At 39.4% G+C, this 18539-nt stretch overlaps 2 protein-coding genes across 8 annotated transcripts in view; both read right to left on the reverse strand.

The window, feature by feature from the left end:
- Positions 1 to 1224: 1224 nt before the first annotated feature.
- ube2j2 (ubiquitin-conjugating enzyme E2, J2 (UBC6 homolog, yeast)) lies at positions 1225 to 12599 on the reverse strand. 5 transcript variants are annotated; one of them, XM_076883899.1, is made up of 9 exons: positions 12255 to 12387; positions 9870 to 10000; positions 6299 to 6339; positions 5991 to 6093; positions 5744 to 5882; positions 5565 to 5645; positions 2593 to 5461; positions 2065 to 2435; positions 1225 to 1935 (listed from the first exon to the last, which is right to left on the reverse strand). In XM_076883899.1, exons 1-7 carry the CDS (start codon positions 12300 to 12302, stop codon positions 5171 to 5173), a joined length of 834 nt encoding a protein of 277 aa, XP_076740014.1. In that variant the 5' UTR covers positions 12303 to 12387; the 3' UTR covers positions 1225 to 1935; positions 2065 to 2435; positions 2593 to 5170. The 5 variants fall into 5 exon arrangements, with proteins under 5 accessions (XP_076740014.1, XP_024658197.1, XP_024658196.1 ...); XM_024802429.2 differs by lacking the exon at positions 12255 to 12387 and adding an exon at positions 12448 to 12599 and having other exon boundaries at positions 2065 to 5461; XM_024802428.2 differs by having other exon boundaries at positions 2065 to 5461; positions 12145 to 12394.
- Positions 12600 to 12848: 249 nt separating this feature from the next.
- LOC101487998 (arf-GAP with coiled-coil, ANK repeat and PH domain-containing protein 3) overlaps positions 12849 to 18539 on the reverse strand; it is a 58788-nt gene continuing 53097 nt past the window's right edge. For all 3 annotated transcript variants that reach the window (XM_076883898.1, XM_004545131.2, XM_076883897.1), the window contains exons 24-26: positions 18260 to 18324; positions 15231 to 15280; positions 12849 to 13709 (exon numbers count right to left, since the gene is read on the reverse strand). In XM_076883898.1, the coding sequence (XP_076740013.1) occupies positions 13641 to 13709; positions 15231 to 15280; positions 18260 to 18324 (184 nt within the window). In that variant the 3' untranslated portion in view covers positions 12849 to 13640. The remainder of the gene's footprint in view (positions 13710 to 15230; positions 15281 to 18259; positions 18325 to 18539) is intronic.

Here is an 18539-nt window from a genome sequence, read left to right on the forward strand (position 1 = left end):
CACACCAATCTGTCAGCCTCTGAACTTCAGCTCTGTACGCCGTCTCATCTCCCCCAGAGATGAGCCCCACCACGGTGGTATCATCTGCAAACTTGATGACTGCGTTGTCTGGGTGGGTACTAACACAGTCATGTGTGTACAGTAGGGGACTCAGTACACAGCCTTGTGGAGAGCCAGTGTTGAGGCTGAGGGGTGAGGAAAGATGAGGCCCACTCTAACTCTCTGTGCACGGTTTGAGAGGAAGTCTCTGATCCAGCGGCAGGTGGTAGAAGGAAGTCCGATTTCCAGCAGTTTAACTATTAGTCTGTCCGGGAGTATCGTATTGAAAGCAGAGCTAAAGTCAACAAAGAGCAGCCTGGCGTAACGGCCATATTCATGAATTTAACTACCTACATGTATCTAAATTCCTCCTAAACTGAAACTACCGAGGAGAAATTCATAGTAACTTGAAAAAATGGTAAAATGATCAGTAAATTCTTTCCCCATGTGTAAGTCTTATCAGGTCTGGATTGTTATTAGCAGTGTTGGTCAAGTTACTTGAAAAAGTAATCAGTAACTAATTACTTCCCCAAAGGGTAATCCCATTACTTTACAGATTACTTAATTTCAAAAGTAATTAATTACTTAGTTACTTTTTAAAAACACGATTTACAACCTGAATAGGTGATAAAGCGATAGATCTTTCAGCCCAATTCTACTTTTTCTGAATAATCCATCATACAAAATGTAATCAAATGGAAGTCTCTTTTTAAAACTTGTTTTATCAGTTTTAATCTTTTAACTTTATGCATCAAGCAAAAATTTAATTATATGCTCTATTTTTACCTGTAAAGCAGGAGAGGGGTAGGCGGAGGTTTGCTACGTTTGTTACAAGTAACGCATTACTGCCCATCTCTGGTTATTAGTAAGGAACTGACATGAGCGGAGACAATAGGGGAGATGAGAGCTTTAATTTTAACAGGAAGCTCACAAGCAGTGTGACCTGTACATGTGTGAAAGAATACAGCATAGAAGGGTGATACATTTTTACGATGGTTAACCCTTTATTGACCATGGGCCCACCGGCGGGCCCATTTTACAGGTAAATTTGAAGAACCGGTCAATGATTTAAGGTTTTTATACGATTGTGAAACATAGTAACATATGTGCAGAGATAGCTGGCTCTTGGTGTCAATAAACACAGCAGAGTACAGTAGAGTCTCAAAGAAAACAATGAGTGCTGGATACTTTTGAACATTTATTAAACGGTTCCCATATTTGAAAACTGAACATGTGCTCCTTCAGTTCCAAACACTTTATTCACAGATGATGTTCATTAACATGTTTGTATCACAGACGGCTATTTACATACATAGTAGACAGTTTGCATTTCACTGTATTTAGTTAAAACTCTTCATTTTTGTGATTCTTATAATAGAAAAAAATTAACAAAAATGACACTGTTTTCTTAAAAATGTATAAAACAGGTAAAGTGACAAAAAAGTTTCATTATAAAATAAATCATATTATAAAAATCATGCTTTAAATCATCTTCGTTGTTCAGATAAACAGTGCTGATCTGATTTATTTTTTCATTAGTACATTTGCTGTTGCTGATATAAAACAACAAAAAGGTTCACAGTCACAACTTTAAATGGAGGCAGATTCAGTGCCTTCCAAATCACAGTCAAGTTCACACAAAGTCAAGCCGCACGGAAGACTTTCAGGCCTTCACTCTTCACAAGACGCAAACTCTCACCGAAGCCCTGTGTGCAGGTCCATTACGTGGAGCTCAGATCATGCAAACTTTACGGTCTTGCACACTTCAGTCTACGATTAAACAACATGTAAGAGGTACAAATCCTGCTGTTAATCACTTAGTGTCTGCTCTGCAGAGGCATGCAGCTGAAAACCCTCAAGAGTGTGGACTTCAAACGTGAATGCTGTGAAACGGGTCTAAAAGGAAAGAGGAGAAATTTTATTTATTGAGATCTCTAGGTAAGATACAGACTACAACTTCTCTCAAAAAAAAACAAAAAAAAAACCCCAGAGGAACTGGACCGCAGTTCTGAAGCTTATACTTACAGTGAGTGCTCGATGAGTAGCGACTTTGGGTCTTTTAAATCCTCCATTGAATGGTTCTCATTCTGATTTTGCTCCGTGGAAATCTGGTCCCAGATTTCTGTGTTGACCCACAGAGCCCCTGGCAAAGTCAAGCTGGCTCTGGTGCAGGTAATCCAACGACAGAGAGGGCAGGAGACGGTGTAGATGGCACCCTCCAGCTTGGACATTCTCTCCAGACAAGGGGCGCAGAAGGTGTGGTTGCAGTGGAGGACCCGCGGTATCCTGTTGCTGCGTGAATACTCGTAGCAGCACACGCAGCACTCGAGCTCCTCGGCGGTGACCATGCTCGTATCAGATATGCAGAATAAGCAATGCGTGGAAGGCTGCTTTTTCTGCGATACAGAAAAAACACAAAATAGGTGAGTGGAGGGGAAAAATAGACACAATATAAAATATTCACAAATGTAAAACTGAAACGTGAAGAAATTCAGCTTTTCTTTAACAGGTGCTCAGTAACAAAATCATCTAAGAATCATTTGAAATACTTACTTGCTTGTTTGCTGCTGAGCGTTGCGTCTCTGAGTGTAGAAGAGGTGTATTGTGCCAGTTTGACTGGTTGAACGCTTTTTAAAGCCCTCCCTGATCACGAGGCCGTGTCATTTCCAAGGAAGTCTTGCCCTCAGGTAAATAATATTCTGTGGAACTTCACTCTATAGAAAGGGTGTGCGTGCATGCAAGTCCACGTATCTTTCATAGTTGTTTTATTAACCATTTGTTGACTATTAAAACTTTACGAGGACCTAAATTTGACTTCTTTTTTTAAAGAGAAAATAAACTTGAGTTTTGTTGAACTGTTAAGCTGATTTTATCTGTGCAGCAGATAAAAACAGCATGTGATGTTGTCAGAGAATGGACTTCCACCTATGTATTATTTTTAGTCTAAACCCTCAAAAAACTTTACATGGAAGTCACATTTTTCACTCTACAAACTTTGAGGTCTTCATAAGCATTTACTTCCAATTTAAAAAAAAAAAGAAAACCTGACATGCATGCGTTTGTTTATGCTGGCAGAAAAACTGAACCACTCAGGGGAAAACACAACAGGCACGTCCCACAGAAAGACACCAGGAAGTTGCAAAAACCCAGAAGCTTCTGGCTGTGAGGCGCTGACCACTGAACCACTGCGTCATCATTAAGCAAATGGAGATATTATTATTAAATGCCCCACTGAGCAGGGTAATTTATTTGCATTTTACTATGAAAACAGAGACAATGCCACACAAGATTAATTGAAGCATGGTAATTTGGGCATTTGCTGTATAATCACACAAACGCACTCTCATCATAATCATCATGTTGGTCTGATTTTGAGATGGCGCCGAGAAAAGAGCAACGAACAAGAGAATCTTCTGCTTTCGGAGTTTTCTTCCTGTGGAAGGATTAGATGCAGTACAGTAGAACCAGCTTTTACTAAATGCAATGCACAACAGTAAATCATCAGCAATTGCGTGAGCCAGCACCACTAACACGACCGCGTGTTTGACTGCACAGCCCTAAGAAAAATCACTGGGTGTTTTCCTTAGAGCCACGACAGACAAGCTGGACATTTCTATAAATAAAAGAGAACAAAAACACAAAGAGAAAAAATGATTAAAAAAAAAAGAAAAAAAAAAAGAAAGAAATAAAAGGAATATACAGAAACAAAAAAAAAAAAAAAAAGGTTCTCTGCATGGGTCTCCTCATTTAATCCTATGTAGATTGCTGCTATACTGATTGGCTAAGCCAAATTAAAAGGTCCTTGTCTCCGTTTATTTTTGTGCAGACAATGCTTGGCTCATGGGTTGACTGGAGAGACCATCTGCACTAACATCTAACTCTGACCGTGTAGCTTTAGCTGCTTCACAGGATCAAAGGCCAACTTTTGTTTTCTTCATGCTCTCTGCCTTCATATATGAATAGAAATCAAGGCTGGAGTTTTGTCTAGTCTCTTAGTCAGTGACGCATCACCGGTGCTTAATCTCAGACAGTGAGATAAACTGACAAGTACTGACAAGCATGAGCTTTCTTTTATAACACCCATTTTCATATAAGTGCACGTATAGTTTTGCTGCTATATGCTTCTTTATCATATTGTGTCTGATTATTAAAAGTTACTGATCTTACACTATTCACAGAATCTGCCTTTTATACTTCCTTGGATGGGAATTAATGGATTCATCATTATTTTGGCCACAGACTCATCTTGCAAGTCCTTATTATCATGTCCAACCTTTACTAAATTACACTAATGTATTCTTGGCATGTATCCCAGCACTGTAGCCTGGCAGCCTTTGAATGGTATACCAGGAATGCATTCAAACCCATTCATAGGAAACAGAAAGTAGAAGATGTAACACCCCTGACACAGAAAGTGGAAACCATAACTACTACTTTGAGGTTTTTCCGAGGAAATTGATTACATGAAACTTGACTTGTATGTATTTGGTCTCTTCATGTCACTCTTAAAAAAAAAAAAAAAAAAAAAAAAAAAGTCTTGGAGCTGGATCAAATCATCTCTTCATCCCCTGAGGATTTTATTTCCTCTAATGAATTAGCAGGAAACAATGCAGATGGGAATGCTTTCTAAAGAAGTGATTGGCAGAGGCAAACAATTTAGAATCAACAAACAAGTTTTCCAGTTATGCAAAGTTCATTTTCACAAAGGAAATCAATATGTCTGCTGTGAAGTCTGCAACAAAGTGACCCACAGAGCTACACTCTCCCACAACCCATGAGCCAAGTTTGTTTCTAGAAGTGATATAAACCACAGAAGCACAGAGTAGGTCACAACCGTTTTAATAAACCCCTCCAGTCTCCCCGGCCCCGGCTCTACAGCCACTCCCGTCCATCCCCCACCTCCTCCTCCTCCCCTCAGTCCTTCCTGGCTAGGTGGGCTTTGAGTTTTTTTCTTCCAAAGTCCTTGTTGGTAGTGGTAGTAGTGGTGGTGGTGGAGGTTGTGGTTGTGGAGGGGTTTGATCGGGAATGAACATCCCTCCCCACCCCACGTAGTGTGTTTGTAGAATATCGAGTCCACTAGTTGGCTCACCTGCAGGGGGAGGGGAGCGCTGCCCTAAAACACCGGCTCCTCTCACTCCTGCGCTATGCTCCTCAGCACGTACTTCACTGTGTAGGCAAACGCTGCAAAGCCTACAATCACAAAGAGGTTGGCTAGAGCCCCACCTAGTAGTCCATGGTTACGATTGGCCTGCTGCTGGCCAGGGGCAGGGTTGGCACCCCCTAGTGGGGCAGGACCACCGTTGAGGGCTGGGAGGCCATAGTGGGCTTGCTGGGGGTCTCCATCAGGCACCACATCAGGTAAGGGGAGAGGCTGTGTACGGGCGTTAAGCTCCTCCTGGGCCTTCTGCTTCTGCTTCATCTCCTGGCAGAAAGGAGGAGGAGAAGGTTAGGATGGAATCAGTCCCTGATGAACGTCCCCCCTCCCCAAACCCCCCCCCCCCCCCAAAAAAGGCCCTCATACTTACATCAACTACATCAGGAAACAGCTCACAGAATACTTTGTCTTTGAGGTTGAAAGCCAGGCTTTGGGCTGATAGCTGTCTTTTCTAGAAAAAAAAAGAAAAGAAAGAAGACATGAAATACCTGAGACATAACAGGTCATTTATGTCATTATGTTGCAAATAGGATAGTCTGTTTTAATTACTGTGTAATCAGAGGTCTCAATGCTGCCAAGAGTGGGTCCTTTTTCCACCATGAAGCTGAGCAAACCCGTGAGGATTGTCGAGACGGACCACGCTGGGTTCCACGTATCCGGGTGGAAGTCTGTGATGGACAAACATAACCTGTGGAGAAACGGGAACATTTATGACCAAGTTCTAAAAACGCAGCCTAAATCATTTTCAAAGCTTTAACGCTTAAATTAACTGCGCAATAAGAAGCTACAGTCCTACCTTGTGTTGCACTTAAATCTCCCGTTTGGCGTTATCATGTAGATACTTGGTGGTTTAAAGGGGAATTCTCTGGGAAATATAAGTTTTCCATGGTAATATCCACCTATAAATTAGACATGACATATATAAATATATGTTATACAACACTGTGATATATCAAAAGCAACAGACCCCCAAAGGATTAGTCATACCTGTATGAAGCTAACCTGAGAAAGACTCACCTGATCATTCCGGTGATGTTATCAGTTATTAACTCATCTAAACTCACACATTACACAAGTTTTTTTCTAGTGTTTAGCATTTCTTACCTTCATACGGGGTTTTCTCAGGACCTCTGACTACATAGTGCCTGAAAAAGAGGAACAAAAAAAGTTAATCACTTATTTCAGATTTGACTAAACAAGTCATCTCTAGACTTGCTGGCATGGCCCAGAATCAAACTCTGTTTCTCCTCCAATTTTTTTTTAAAAATTTAGATCTTTCACATCCTGTGATCTAAGATCTAAATTTATAGATAGACAGACAGACAGACAGATAGATATATGAATGAATGACAGGCTGCTAGTCACAAAGCGCCTAAGATATGATTTAAAATGCCTACTTTGCCAAGTTGTCTATTCTGCAATGAATCTTTGTAGACCTTTCAACATAACCGACACTAGTAACCAACACCGCCGCCAGCATTCATGCTCGAATGCACACAGTGGCAGCTGCTGGCAATGGCAGCCACAAGGTAATTACGTGTTAATTAGTGTGCCTGTGTTTCATACATGATGCAAGATACAAAAGAAACAAACTGCTGGGACTTTTGCCCCCTCCTAGCTCCCTTACTTGTTGTTGTCTTGTTTGTTTTTATTTTTTGAGCCAAATTAATTTTTTCCTCACGTTTCTACCTCTCCGCACCTTCCCTCACATCAATTCCAACAGTTTTGTCTCCCACCTGGAATTTGCTGACCTTTGTGAATCCTTGTATTGAGGCTACTCTTATTACTCTTTATATCAGGTGGTGATTTTTATTCTCTCACTGTTCCATTCAAAAACTACAGTGAAGAAATGCACAGGAGGGCTCAACAATACACATTAACTGCAAGCTGCATTAACTCAGTGGTCTAACACAGAGGTCCCCAACCTTTTTTGCGCCACGGACCTGTTTATGCCCGACAATATTTTCACGGACCGGCCTTTAAGGTGTCGCGTATAAATACAACAAAATAAAACTAGTACCGGTACCAAAAAAAAGAAGATTTATTCATAACACACGTGAAAAGACCCAGGAAAACAGAGTTAACGATAAAAACGATAACAAAATAACGCTGAAAACCGATAAAAACCCTGAAAACCATACATTTCACACCTGAGCCTCAACTCTCGCTGCCCAGTACCAAACGACTCACAGTCCGAGGCCCGGGGGTTGGGGACTGCTGGTCTAACACAAAGGCAAACAAGAAAACAAACAAAACAAAACAAAGAACAAGAACTGGACTGAAAATAAGTGAAAAAGCAACGAGTGTCTAAAGATTTTAAAATGTTCAGAAAGTCTTGAGAACTACTGCTCCAGACCACTTTGAAAATGTTAAGAAAGTCTGGCTCCTTGGAAGCAAAATATAAAAACCAAGAGGTGAATTTAGAGTTTTGCACAGTACTGCACTGATCATGTTAAACTCACGCTCAAATGTCTAAATAATTACAATAAAAATATCATATTTTTTTAATATCATATATATATATTTTTTCTTTTAAGAGTTAAACACACTACTGAGGGCCATGTCACATTCCAGCGCTCATTATGACTTTATTTAAAACCATTAATTTCTTTAATAAACATCCATTCAAGAAATGCTAATCAAATTATATGGCTAATATTTAGCTAAGTGCTAAAAGTGCTCAATTACATATTTCTTTCATTATTTAAATGTCACGTATTCAGAACATTTTTGGTCAATTGCACTTTTTCTCCAATATCTATACGTCTTTTTTGTACTGGTTTAGATTTTTAAGACATCTCCCAATAGAAAGAAAATGAGTATAAACAAAATTAACAAAAACAAAAACCTGTTCATAGCTTTACAGGAAACGATACCTGATCATCATTAGGATAGTCTGTGGGATATATACAATTTGTACAGTGTCACTCTTCATATGGGTTTCCTTCTACCGCAGAAATAGAGCTAACAGTATTATCATTCAAATCTAAGCCTGTATTTGCCACTATTGAGGTGCAGTAGTGTGCAGTCTTTACTCATCACTCATTTCTATACATTTTCCTTCTAAAAAATATAAATCTTTCCAAGGAACCAGTCTTTCTGACGTGACCAAAGTGGTCTTGACGCAATAGTTCTACAGACGTGTTTTTAAATGTTTGAACATTGGTTGCTTTTTCCACTCACTTTAACTTTTGCTTTCTTGTTTGTCAAGTTACCTAACACTGTCCTAGGATTCATTCCAGTATAAAAAGGGATGACTCAGTATTGTGTACACACATAAGAGACAATGGTTCGAAGAAATGACTTTCTTATTAGCAGCCTGTTGGAAAAACATATTTTGTTCCCCCTTCTTTAGTTGACTCACTACTTTCTGTAGAAGCCTGTTGCAACAATGAACAATTTCTTCCAATTTCTTAAGTCAAATACACAAAAAACAACAATAACATAATTTAAAAGTCATAAAAATAGTAGTTTTGCACCATGTCCTTCAAGAAGCACTGAGAACTATTCCTAAAGAAAAAGAAAGCACACAAAAGCTTGCCTAAGAATTCAAGACATAGTGAAGGATAATGACTGATAGAGTTGTATTGTTGATTGTCATTTATGCTTAGAAACATTTACTCATTTATGCTTAGAAATATTTAACCATAGATGCTTAGAAGTGTATAATCAATTGTGTAGTGATAAGTTGTGTGATCTTTAACAGGCTACAGAGGCCTGGTGTGCATTCCACACTGGGAGCATGGGAAAGTTCGTACCTTGTTTAATTGTTATGGTAGGATTAACGTAGTTACATTTGTTTTAGTTTAAGTGCTTTTTGTGTATAAATGAACTGCTAGACTTCCTTACTGTGTTATCTAGGATGAGGGGGGGTCTACCCTCTTCCTGACCAAGGATGTTTGCTTGTGTGCTTTTATGACCCTTTGATCAGCAGTAGCACACACACACACACACACACACACACACACACACACGGTACTCTTTGTGTATGTAGACGTCATATGTTAATGAACCTATGCATATTCATGTAACCTCAATAAAAGGACAGTGATACGGGAGAACGGACGAGAGCAACTGGGGCCAAGCGAAGGAACGGCGTTTGTCCGGTTCTCTCCCGTGCACGAGTAACATGAAGCTTGCCTACTTCGTGTCTTGCTTTGCGGTGTAATTATATTGCCTTCAACGTTCCAGCGAATAGGTTTATGCTACAAACCCATCAATGACTTTCAGCCTTTCAACTCAGAACTGTGCAAACTTTTGCCTTGTACACTGTATTTCCATTTAAGTTTGCACATGTTTCAGAAATTGCTGCACCAATGTCACTTTTTTTTAGCAAAATATAAAGAAATGAGGACTGCCTCCAGACTTTTACACAGCACTGTAAATTTTTTAAAGCTCTGAAAACAGAATTAAAACTGCATCCACTGCTAAATACTCACTTGTATATAGCAGTTGATGCAGTTTTAATTCTGTTCATCTGTTCATCTTGGAAACCACGATTCAATTTTGTTGGTGTAAAACACTAGCCTGATTTTACACATGAAATGTTTAGTTTATTATTTTTCTACAGAATATTCACAGGTTTTAAACTTTGTCGATGGCCCTAAACACCCTTCCCTGGCTGGACCTCAAGAGTCAAAAAGTCCCAATATTTCCTGACTAATGAGGAACTTACCATTCTAGGATGTTGGAGGGAAGGGGCTCTGCACAAATGTAAGGCACGGGGTCTTTCTTTATCCTGAGGTAATCCTGCTTAAGTCTCTGAGTGGCTGTAGTTGGAGCTCTTTTGTTCCCGTTGTTGTTCATCTGATGATTGAGAGAACATAAACAGTGAGAAAACAAAAACAGTGAATTGCATAAATCTGGATTTACACTGACATCACTGTCCAGATGTATTCCTTTACATTAGGAAATCAAAGCATATCCTGTTTTACTATGGATCTGAACTCTGGACTGCATAGATTTGAATGATTGAATGAATGAAGAACTCTGAATGAATGAATCATTCTGGGTAGCGGAAGGCTTTAACCCTAATATGCCTGTGAAAGGTAACTGCAGCTTCAACTAGAGCAGATCAAAAAACATTGCATCCAGCACTGTCACCTGACCTATTAAATATCAATACTATTAAATATTTAATAAACTCTTAAACATATCACTGCAAATATTATTTATATAGTACATTTCATTACACGTAGGTTAAATGTGCTTGCCACAAAAGATAAAAATATTTTTAAAACTATGTAGCTCTACAATCTCTTAAGGCAATAAAAACAACATAAGAGAGATACGTTAACAGTCACACACAAACACAAAGTTATTAATCATATGCCTGCAAGAATAAAGAGGCTCCAAGTTTGTTTTTGAATGTAGACACAGTTGGAACTGACATCAGGTCAGTGGGAAGGTTGTTCCAAAGAAGAGAACCATTATAACAAAATGTACCCTCAGCAAACTTTCATCTCATTCTGGTAACAGTTTACAGACCTGCACCTGATGACCTGAGAGGTCTCAGAGTCCGAGATGTACTGGGGGTCAAACCACTGAGTGCTTTAGGAACAAATAGAAGCATTTTAAAGGCATTTCTGTATTGCAGTGGCAGCCAATTAATTTCAAACAAGCTGAAGTTATCTAGCTGATGATTTGGATAATCTTGCAAATACAGCAGTAACCTGGTTGATATGAATGGATGGACCATTTCCCAGTCAGTTTGAGATAAGAATTTTTTTTGACATATGGTTATACTGTTAGAAAGCTGCATATGCAGTTGTGTTGGCCTTATTAGTATGATTATGAATGCTAAGACCACTGTCCAAAATAAGGCCAAGGTTCCTAACATGTTCAATGTGTTTCAACTAGAGTGAAATCGGGTTGAAAAGACTAACAGTGTGTTAATTAACAACAACAACAAAAGCAGAGAAGGGCAGTAAAATCTCACACTGAACAACACGTAACCAGTACAGGCTTCTGTTTATTTATTAGCAAATGCTAACGCTAACTGGAGAAACAGGCAGAAATAGCTCAACTCTGGCTGCAGAGTGAAGTTTAAATATCAAGTGATTACTTCGCCTCTGTTTTCCTAAAAGATGAAGTTGTCCAATTAGTACATCTTACAAAAAGCACCGAATTTTAAAAACAATTTATCCAATCTCTCATTGTTCTCTAATGGCGCTGTGACTGTTTGTTTTGTAACTCATGCACAGCACTGCTGTGGTGCTTTAATGCTATATGCATACAACACTGCCTCGCCAAGTGAAAAAGTAAGCATTTAGCAGAGAGTGGAATATAGTATGTATTGCGTTCAAGTTAAAATACGCATCGTGTTCCAAATACTTACACAACGGATATAATTGTACTTTAAACTTTCTTCCCCTGTCAACCCATGTAATTGAAAATTACGACAATAACAAACACTGTCAACTGACCTGGTGTCACGGGGACAAACGCTGACATGTAATAAGCAGTACGTGGACCGCAACAGTGCTAGAATTATGTCATTATCACTTCCTAATAAAGAGGAAGGCTTCTTAACGCAACTTATGTGACTGAGGCTAATCCGCTACTTAGCGGCTAACATTACATTTCTGGCACATTCAGTGCCTGTCATAAAGCCTGATAATTAAATAATAAACAACTATTACGGACCAAGCTTCAGCTACAGAATGACTGCATGTGTCTGACCACTCTTTAATCACACCACACTTTAATCAGTAAAGCCAGTTCAGGAAAGCTAGCTTGGCACGGTGGCTTTGCTAATGCTAACCGGTGTCGGTTCCTGTTTGAGTGCATTTTAGAACAAGTGGCTAACGTTAGCCAACGTAGGCCACTGCTAACCGGCTAATGTTAGCAGCTACTAGCAGGAACAGTTGTATTGTATATTGTATAACGACAGCTGACCGCGACATCTCTCGCTTTTATTAGTAACTACGGGATGTGCAGTATACACATACCTCTCCAGAAACCCCAACGAAAATATGTATTCGTGGCTGGACACGAAATAAGGTTGTTATTTCTGTTGCCAACCCCAATCCGATAAGACGATGACACCAAAGTAGCTTACGCTATCGCCAGCAGGAGGAAAAATTACACTTCCGGTTTTCTTCTTCATCGCTGCTGTAGCAGTCGAAACGTTACTTAGCAAGTGCTTTACTGTCGCTAGCTGCCCAATCGCGATCCTCCTGGAAGTCCAGTACCGTCTAACAAACATGGTCACCCTTCAGTAACTGTCTTTTAATCATAACATCCGTACTTACATTTATAGTCAATCGCCAAGTAGCACTTGACACACTACACAGCGGTCTGTCTGATGCCAGGGGCTCAGAGGGCCTCCCGGTACTTTATGCTGGTGCTTAAATTTGGATTTGCAACAAAACACGGACTAAACAACAACCATTGTTTAGTCCGCTAAAACATTCCACAAGACCTTTAATAATTTCAGTAGATTTTTTTATTTGACTTCTGCCATCAGTTACAAAACACTTAAAATCATTTTATCAGAAATTTCATCACAAATGCTGAAGAAATGTTAAAGGATTACTTCACTTAATTTAAAGGTCAAGTTTCATTTACTCATCATAGAGAGCGTCATTAAGCCCGTGGAAATATTTGCATAAGCATTAGCAAACACAGTCAAACCCGGATTATTTTATCTGTGTTTTTTTTTTTTTTTTTTTTTAATTTTGTTGGTGTGGGTGTGAGACCCACAGTTTGGGAAGCTCAACTGCTTCCTGAGATTTTTTTTTTTTTTCAAAATTACAGTAAATAACAATCATCACCTCTTACATTGCACTGTTCTCCGGGGAGAACTCGGGTCCTGAGAGTCATGAGGACATTCCTTGCACATATGACCATCTGTCCAAAAACTGTTGCACATAAAGAAATTGTACTTCCCGTTAACCGAAATAGGAACAGTGATCGAACCTCCAGGCTCCCCAGATTCCAATCTGATGATGCATCTACATGATGTCCTATCCAACTCAAGCTCCAGGTCCCATTGTTCATGCTCAGACAGGTCCAAGGTTGAGTTTACTTTGTAATGGGACCCTATGCAATATTAGTTGGACAGGTTGAGAATTGTTTTGTTGTTATATGTCTAAAGGTCATCAAATGTTAATGTCAGCTCTGCTGGATGACTAACATTATCAAAACTGGAGTAAGTCAGCTAAAACATCAGTGCAATAGAACTGTTTGTCTTTGACCAAGTTTATTTACGAGAGAATATTACAACTATTACAAGTCTGCTGTAGTTTTAACTTGTGCCTACTGGAATTTGACTTTTCTTTTTTCATTCCCAGAGCATTCACTTCGGCGGACCAACGTGTCTTCTAATCGAACGCAGCAGTCTCCTGCCTGATTCCAAAGTGACTGAAGAGAGGTCGGATGAAGTGAGGGGTCAGCAGTGATCACTTTGGCTTCTTACAGCTGCTGAACTGTAAGCTCCTTCTTCTCAACTTTTCAGGCTGGAGAGACGCGAGGAGAGAAAACTCGCGAAAGACATCAGTGCAGGAGATGTCACCTGAAACAGTGGACACTGAAGTCAAGGATTTGTCCCACTGCAGGGCACCATGGAGAATTACCAACCTTCTTTTAGAATATGCGATACACTACTGTGAAAAAACTCTTGAGACACCACTCATTTCTTTTTCTTTTGGTAACACGAATCTATGCCTGATACTGTTTCATTGTGAGTTTTTCTATCTAGCAATGCTTTGGAAGTGTGGTCGGGATCATTGTAATCATTAAAAATGAAGCTGTCATCATTATATGGTGGGTCAAAATCCAACCATGACAATGCTGTAGACACTCACTGACACCAACTAAAAATATAAAATTTGAATTCATTACTCCTTCAAAAATGTCGCCACTGATTTTTAGTCCAATTCTTGTATATTTGGCGTATGTCATTCTTCTTTAGCCGTTTCCCTTTCCTAAGAATCTAGCTACCCTTGCACTGAGACAATTTCTGTGAGGCTTCAGTCAACAGTAGAGGGATCAAATGAAGGGTCAGGTGCATATCTCAGAGCCTGTGCCAGGTCTATGCTGTATTTCTAACCTGTTTCTTAAGCACATGACTTTCAGATCCTGTTCATCTGTTTTTTTCAAATCCTTTCTTGTCCCCTTTCCTCAACATTTTAAGCGCATGCTGAAAGCCACGTGGACATATGTTAAGTTTTCAGCTAATATTTAGGAATCAACTCATTGGTACAAAAATAATGTTTTATCTACAACAAATGCTGTTGACCATTTATCAGAAACACGGTGACTAAAAATAACATTTAAAACCAGTTGTTTGGCAAGTTGTTTGTTAAGACGAGCCTGGCACATCCCTGAAGTCAGAAGCATTTTTATACTTGAATGAATGGAAATTGTGAGGCACAAAGACTGGAGTAAAGTTCAGTGAAAAAGCAGCTGATAAACTTTGAACTATTGACCACATTTTTTAAAATAACAAAAGTCTGGCTTATTAGAAGCAAATTAAGAAACAATTGGTGACTCAAGCCTTTTGTACAGTACTGTATATAAGCAAGATTATAAGGAAGAAAGATCAGATCAATGTTTGCTTTGCATACCCACGAAAGAGAAAAGTGCCCGCAGCCTCATATTTTTGCGTTGCTCCCAAGCCTCATGGGGCGTACAAGTAAAAAACCTTATTTCCTCTTAAATGGGATTCCTGGATACTTAATAGCAAGTGTGGAATTTAAAGGGAAGTAGTGGTGAGCATCCTGTTCATTCATTTTTTTTTAACTTACCAACTCTCATTGAATTCAGTCAAAATTACAGTTTAACTGTATAAATACTGTATTGTAGCCATCTTGGCACATCCTCCTTAAGGCAATGTTCCTGTGCCTCATTTATAAGAAAGGGAAAAGACTGGCAGCATTATCACAGCAAATGTTTTCCAAGCTTATCCATAAAAATAGGAGGGGGGAGGGCCACAGAGCAAGAACCTCAAGTTAAAGCGCAACCACCAGAGCAGGAAAAATCATAGTATCACGCTAGTGTGCCACAGCAAGACAGCCCAGGATGCTTCACTCACTCTATCCCGAACATCCTTAGGTTTTACTCTCCTGCTGCTCGGGGTACGTCCTGTGGTAACAGAAGCAATGATATGTCAGTCAGTGGTTATTTCCTCAAGTGGACATGTGTCATTTGTCTTTAGTGTTAAATTAAAGGAATTAGAGAGGACATTTTATTCAGGGATGGTGTGACATATGCTTGTGAGAGCACATACATGTTTTACACACTGGAGACACTGAATTATTCAAGGCACGGTGTTGCTGCTGCGGGCAAGCAGATGAAGCACTGTTTTAATACCCATAAGACTCTGAATGCTTAAGTTATTCTTAAATAGTAGAGTCTGTGTACACCTCAGTGATATTTCACAACATGAGACTAATTGGTTTATTGCTTTGAATAAGCCAAGTGCTACCAAAAGTTTGTGAATCACCAAAGACACACCAGAGTATTCTGTAAAATAGCACTCTTCCAGCATCTGGCTATATCTATGGATTACAACCACTGCCGTATTTATTATTATTCAATAATTAGAGCAGCTATCATCTGGAAAAAGAATGCTGGGAGAATGTTAGACAGAAAAGATGAGAGAGGGAACAGCAATGAGAATAAGAAGCAGGCAGCTGGGTTAACAGATCCATTTCAGTTTCTCAGTTTTATTGTATGTATTTTGTTTTTCCCCTTAGTGCTTCTAAAGACATGGAAGGGAGTATTCCAAAGATATCCAAATGCCAGTAAACAGAAGAACCCCCGCAAGTAATTCAGAACCGTGTCACAGTTCTACCCGACCGGCTGTTTTTCAAAGACAATGAAAAAACAAACATTAAACAGAATCTGTGACCGAATGCTGAGAGGCAGGAAGTTAGCATTAAGTTAAAATATGCAAGTGTACTATATACAGCATGTTTGCGCCTTTAACCACTCTTAAGCCAATACTACACACAAATGGACACAACATTTAATACTTCCGCGAGGGCGACAGCTCTTAACAGTTTGGTCACAGTAGCTTCACATCACCCCCCGAGACTGGTTCTACTTGCAGTACATTGAACTATTGTATCTATCAGGTAAGTCACATCTTCTGAACATGTGAGCACCAACAGTGTTTCTACCACTCTCACAACTCAGAAAGGATGGTAAGAGTATCCTGTATATACCCAAAACAATTCTTCTTTTTTTCCTTTTTTTAACATGATGTTATACAACAGTGTCAGACACTTTCCCTTAAAAAAAAAAAAAAGTCTTTGGCAGAGGAAAATAAAAGCACAGTATAAAAAAATGAAAGAAATGAAAAGAAGAAAAGTCACCACAGATTCGTGTGTGGATGAAACAATGGCACAGAGGTGGAAAAAGGAAGAAACTTCTGACACCAGAGAGGTCATATCGGTACATGCTTTTTTTGACAGGACTGCACTGCACAAAGTGATCAAATTATAGAAAAAATATTCATCATGCTCAAGATGCAAAGGTCAAACTTCCCAAAAATCTAGCAAAGCATACAGAGGATATTCTTAGCATTGACGTAGATATGCTAGTCCTGTCACGACACGAGTTTTTAAAAGATTAAATATACTCCATAATTTCAACATAACACGAATACTTTCCTGTAATATTACCATTGCCAGGAAGCTGAAGAGCTTTTTAGTTTCATGTTCTATAAATGGAAGTGAATAACATGATGCAATTTTACATTTCTGCATGTTCTCACTGCTCTGAACTATTGGCAGTTATTGCTCAAATCAGAAGTTCCATTGATGTGTTTGCATAACCTAATGAGAAGTGGCACGTTTTACTGCCAAGACAAAAGTACTCTGTAATCTAAGGCCATTTGAAAGTTTTCTGACTGCTGTTAATGTAAAATATATCTAAAGACCTCCATCATAAATTCTGAATAAGGATTTTAGATTGAAATGACAATCATTAACAGAAATGCTGATATAAAACTGCATTCAATAATGCATTGCACTGGTCCTCTGGAAAGATAAATAAAAAAGACATCATTAAAATAGACAATAAATCGACAACAACTTGACTAGACAAGAACAATGTAAAAGCTAAATGATAATTCTGTATATGGGAAAAGTGCAGAGTCTTTTTTTTCCTTTACATATTATTTAACTGTCTCTCAGTATTCTTTAACACATGCACTCTCCTGTTCACTCACTCACTCATGACGACACAAAGTATCTTACAAAGCAGGCGAGGGTCTCTTCCCCACAAGCCCTTCAACATTTTTGTCACAGTTTCACTTCTTCCTTCCCGACCCCCCTTTTTATACACAGTAAAACTATCCTGCCCACCTCTACTGCAGCTTGTCAGTTACTCTTTTTCTTTTAAGTTACTGGAACAAATACCATATTGTTTTACCTCATGCCACAGTACACAGTTTCTAAACTTCTAAATATGCATATTTACATCTCTGATGAAGGAGAGATGGGTACATTGGATGTCACACAGATGGTCTGGATAGATATAAAGTGTACAGGATTAATGCAGCGAGATTCTTCTGAGGTAAGAGCTGTTAGGCAACAAAAATAAAAACACCCACACCCTCATACAGGAGGTCACACCATGTAATGAAGTTAGAGCATAACCCTGTTAGCGAAACACCAAGAAAGCTGATGTCATTTTACTGGCTGTGTTGTGTAGCTAGGATTGGTAGTGCCAAGTAATGGTAAGCAGAAACATAGTGGCGAAGCAGGAAGATGGTGAAGGTGACTGGATAGTCAGTAGAGTTAGAAAGGTCCATCACGGGGATGCTCCCTATGACTCGAAGCAACCAATAGTCACTCTGTATTCAGACACCCAGCTTATCAGAAGTTGCCTGCAGGCTTAGATCTAGGGGAAGTAACAGACTTGTGATCAGGGTGTAGGGGCAGCTTTTACATGAATATGTTATTTTCTCAGTCAGGAGGAAGATTTATAAATAGAGCACAGGCTTTGCTCCACGGTACAGAAGTGACCACTAGCATTCGTCTATGTTGAGACAGATGAATTCCTGGATGCACTTCCTATACTGCTGCTCAGTGGGACTGCTTGTGGGGTATTGACCTGGTTGACCCAGCGGAGCCGCCTCTGCCTCTCGCATCTCTTCATTCATCCGAGCTAGACGCAACCTGGAGGACAGGAGTGGGAAGGAGCGAGGCAGGACAAAGGGAGATGATAGAAGGTGAGAAAATAAGGTAAGGGTGAGAGGAGGGAGGAAGGTAAGAAAAGAACTGTTATGACTTTGCCACCAATGATGGATACACAAGCTTTCATAATAACATTATAAAGATTTAAACTATTTTTTAACTGTTTATCCGCAGTGCTTACAAGTGGAATAACAATC

The sequence above is a fragment of the Maylandia zebra genome, linkage group LG5 (assembly GCF_041146795.1).
Source record: "Maylandia zebra isolate NMK-2024a linkage group LG5, Mzebra_GT3a, whole genome shotgun sequence".
Taxonomy (NCBI): domain Eukaryota; kingdom Metazoa; phylum Chordata; class Actinopteri; order Cichliformes; family Cichlidae; genus Maylandia; species Maylandia zebra.

Bases quoted from the DNA above. Each gene is read 5' to 3' on its own strand.
- ube2j2 (XM_076883899.1), bottom strand. From the start codon at position 12,302: ATGAAGAAGAAAACCGGAAGTGTAATTTTTCCTCCTGCTGGCGATAGC. The intron at 10,001-12,254 runs GTAAGCTACTTT...CTCAATCATCAG, and splicing joins TTCCTCCTGCTGGCGATAGC to ATGAACAACAACGGGAACAA. The intron at 5,462-5,564 runs GTAAGTATGAGG...CCTTTCTGCCAG, and splicing joins TGTTTCCTGATGTAGTTGAT to GAGATGAAGCAGAAGCAGAA.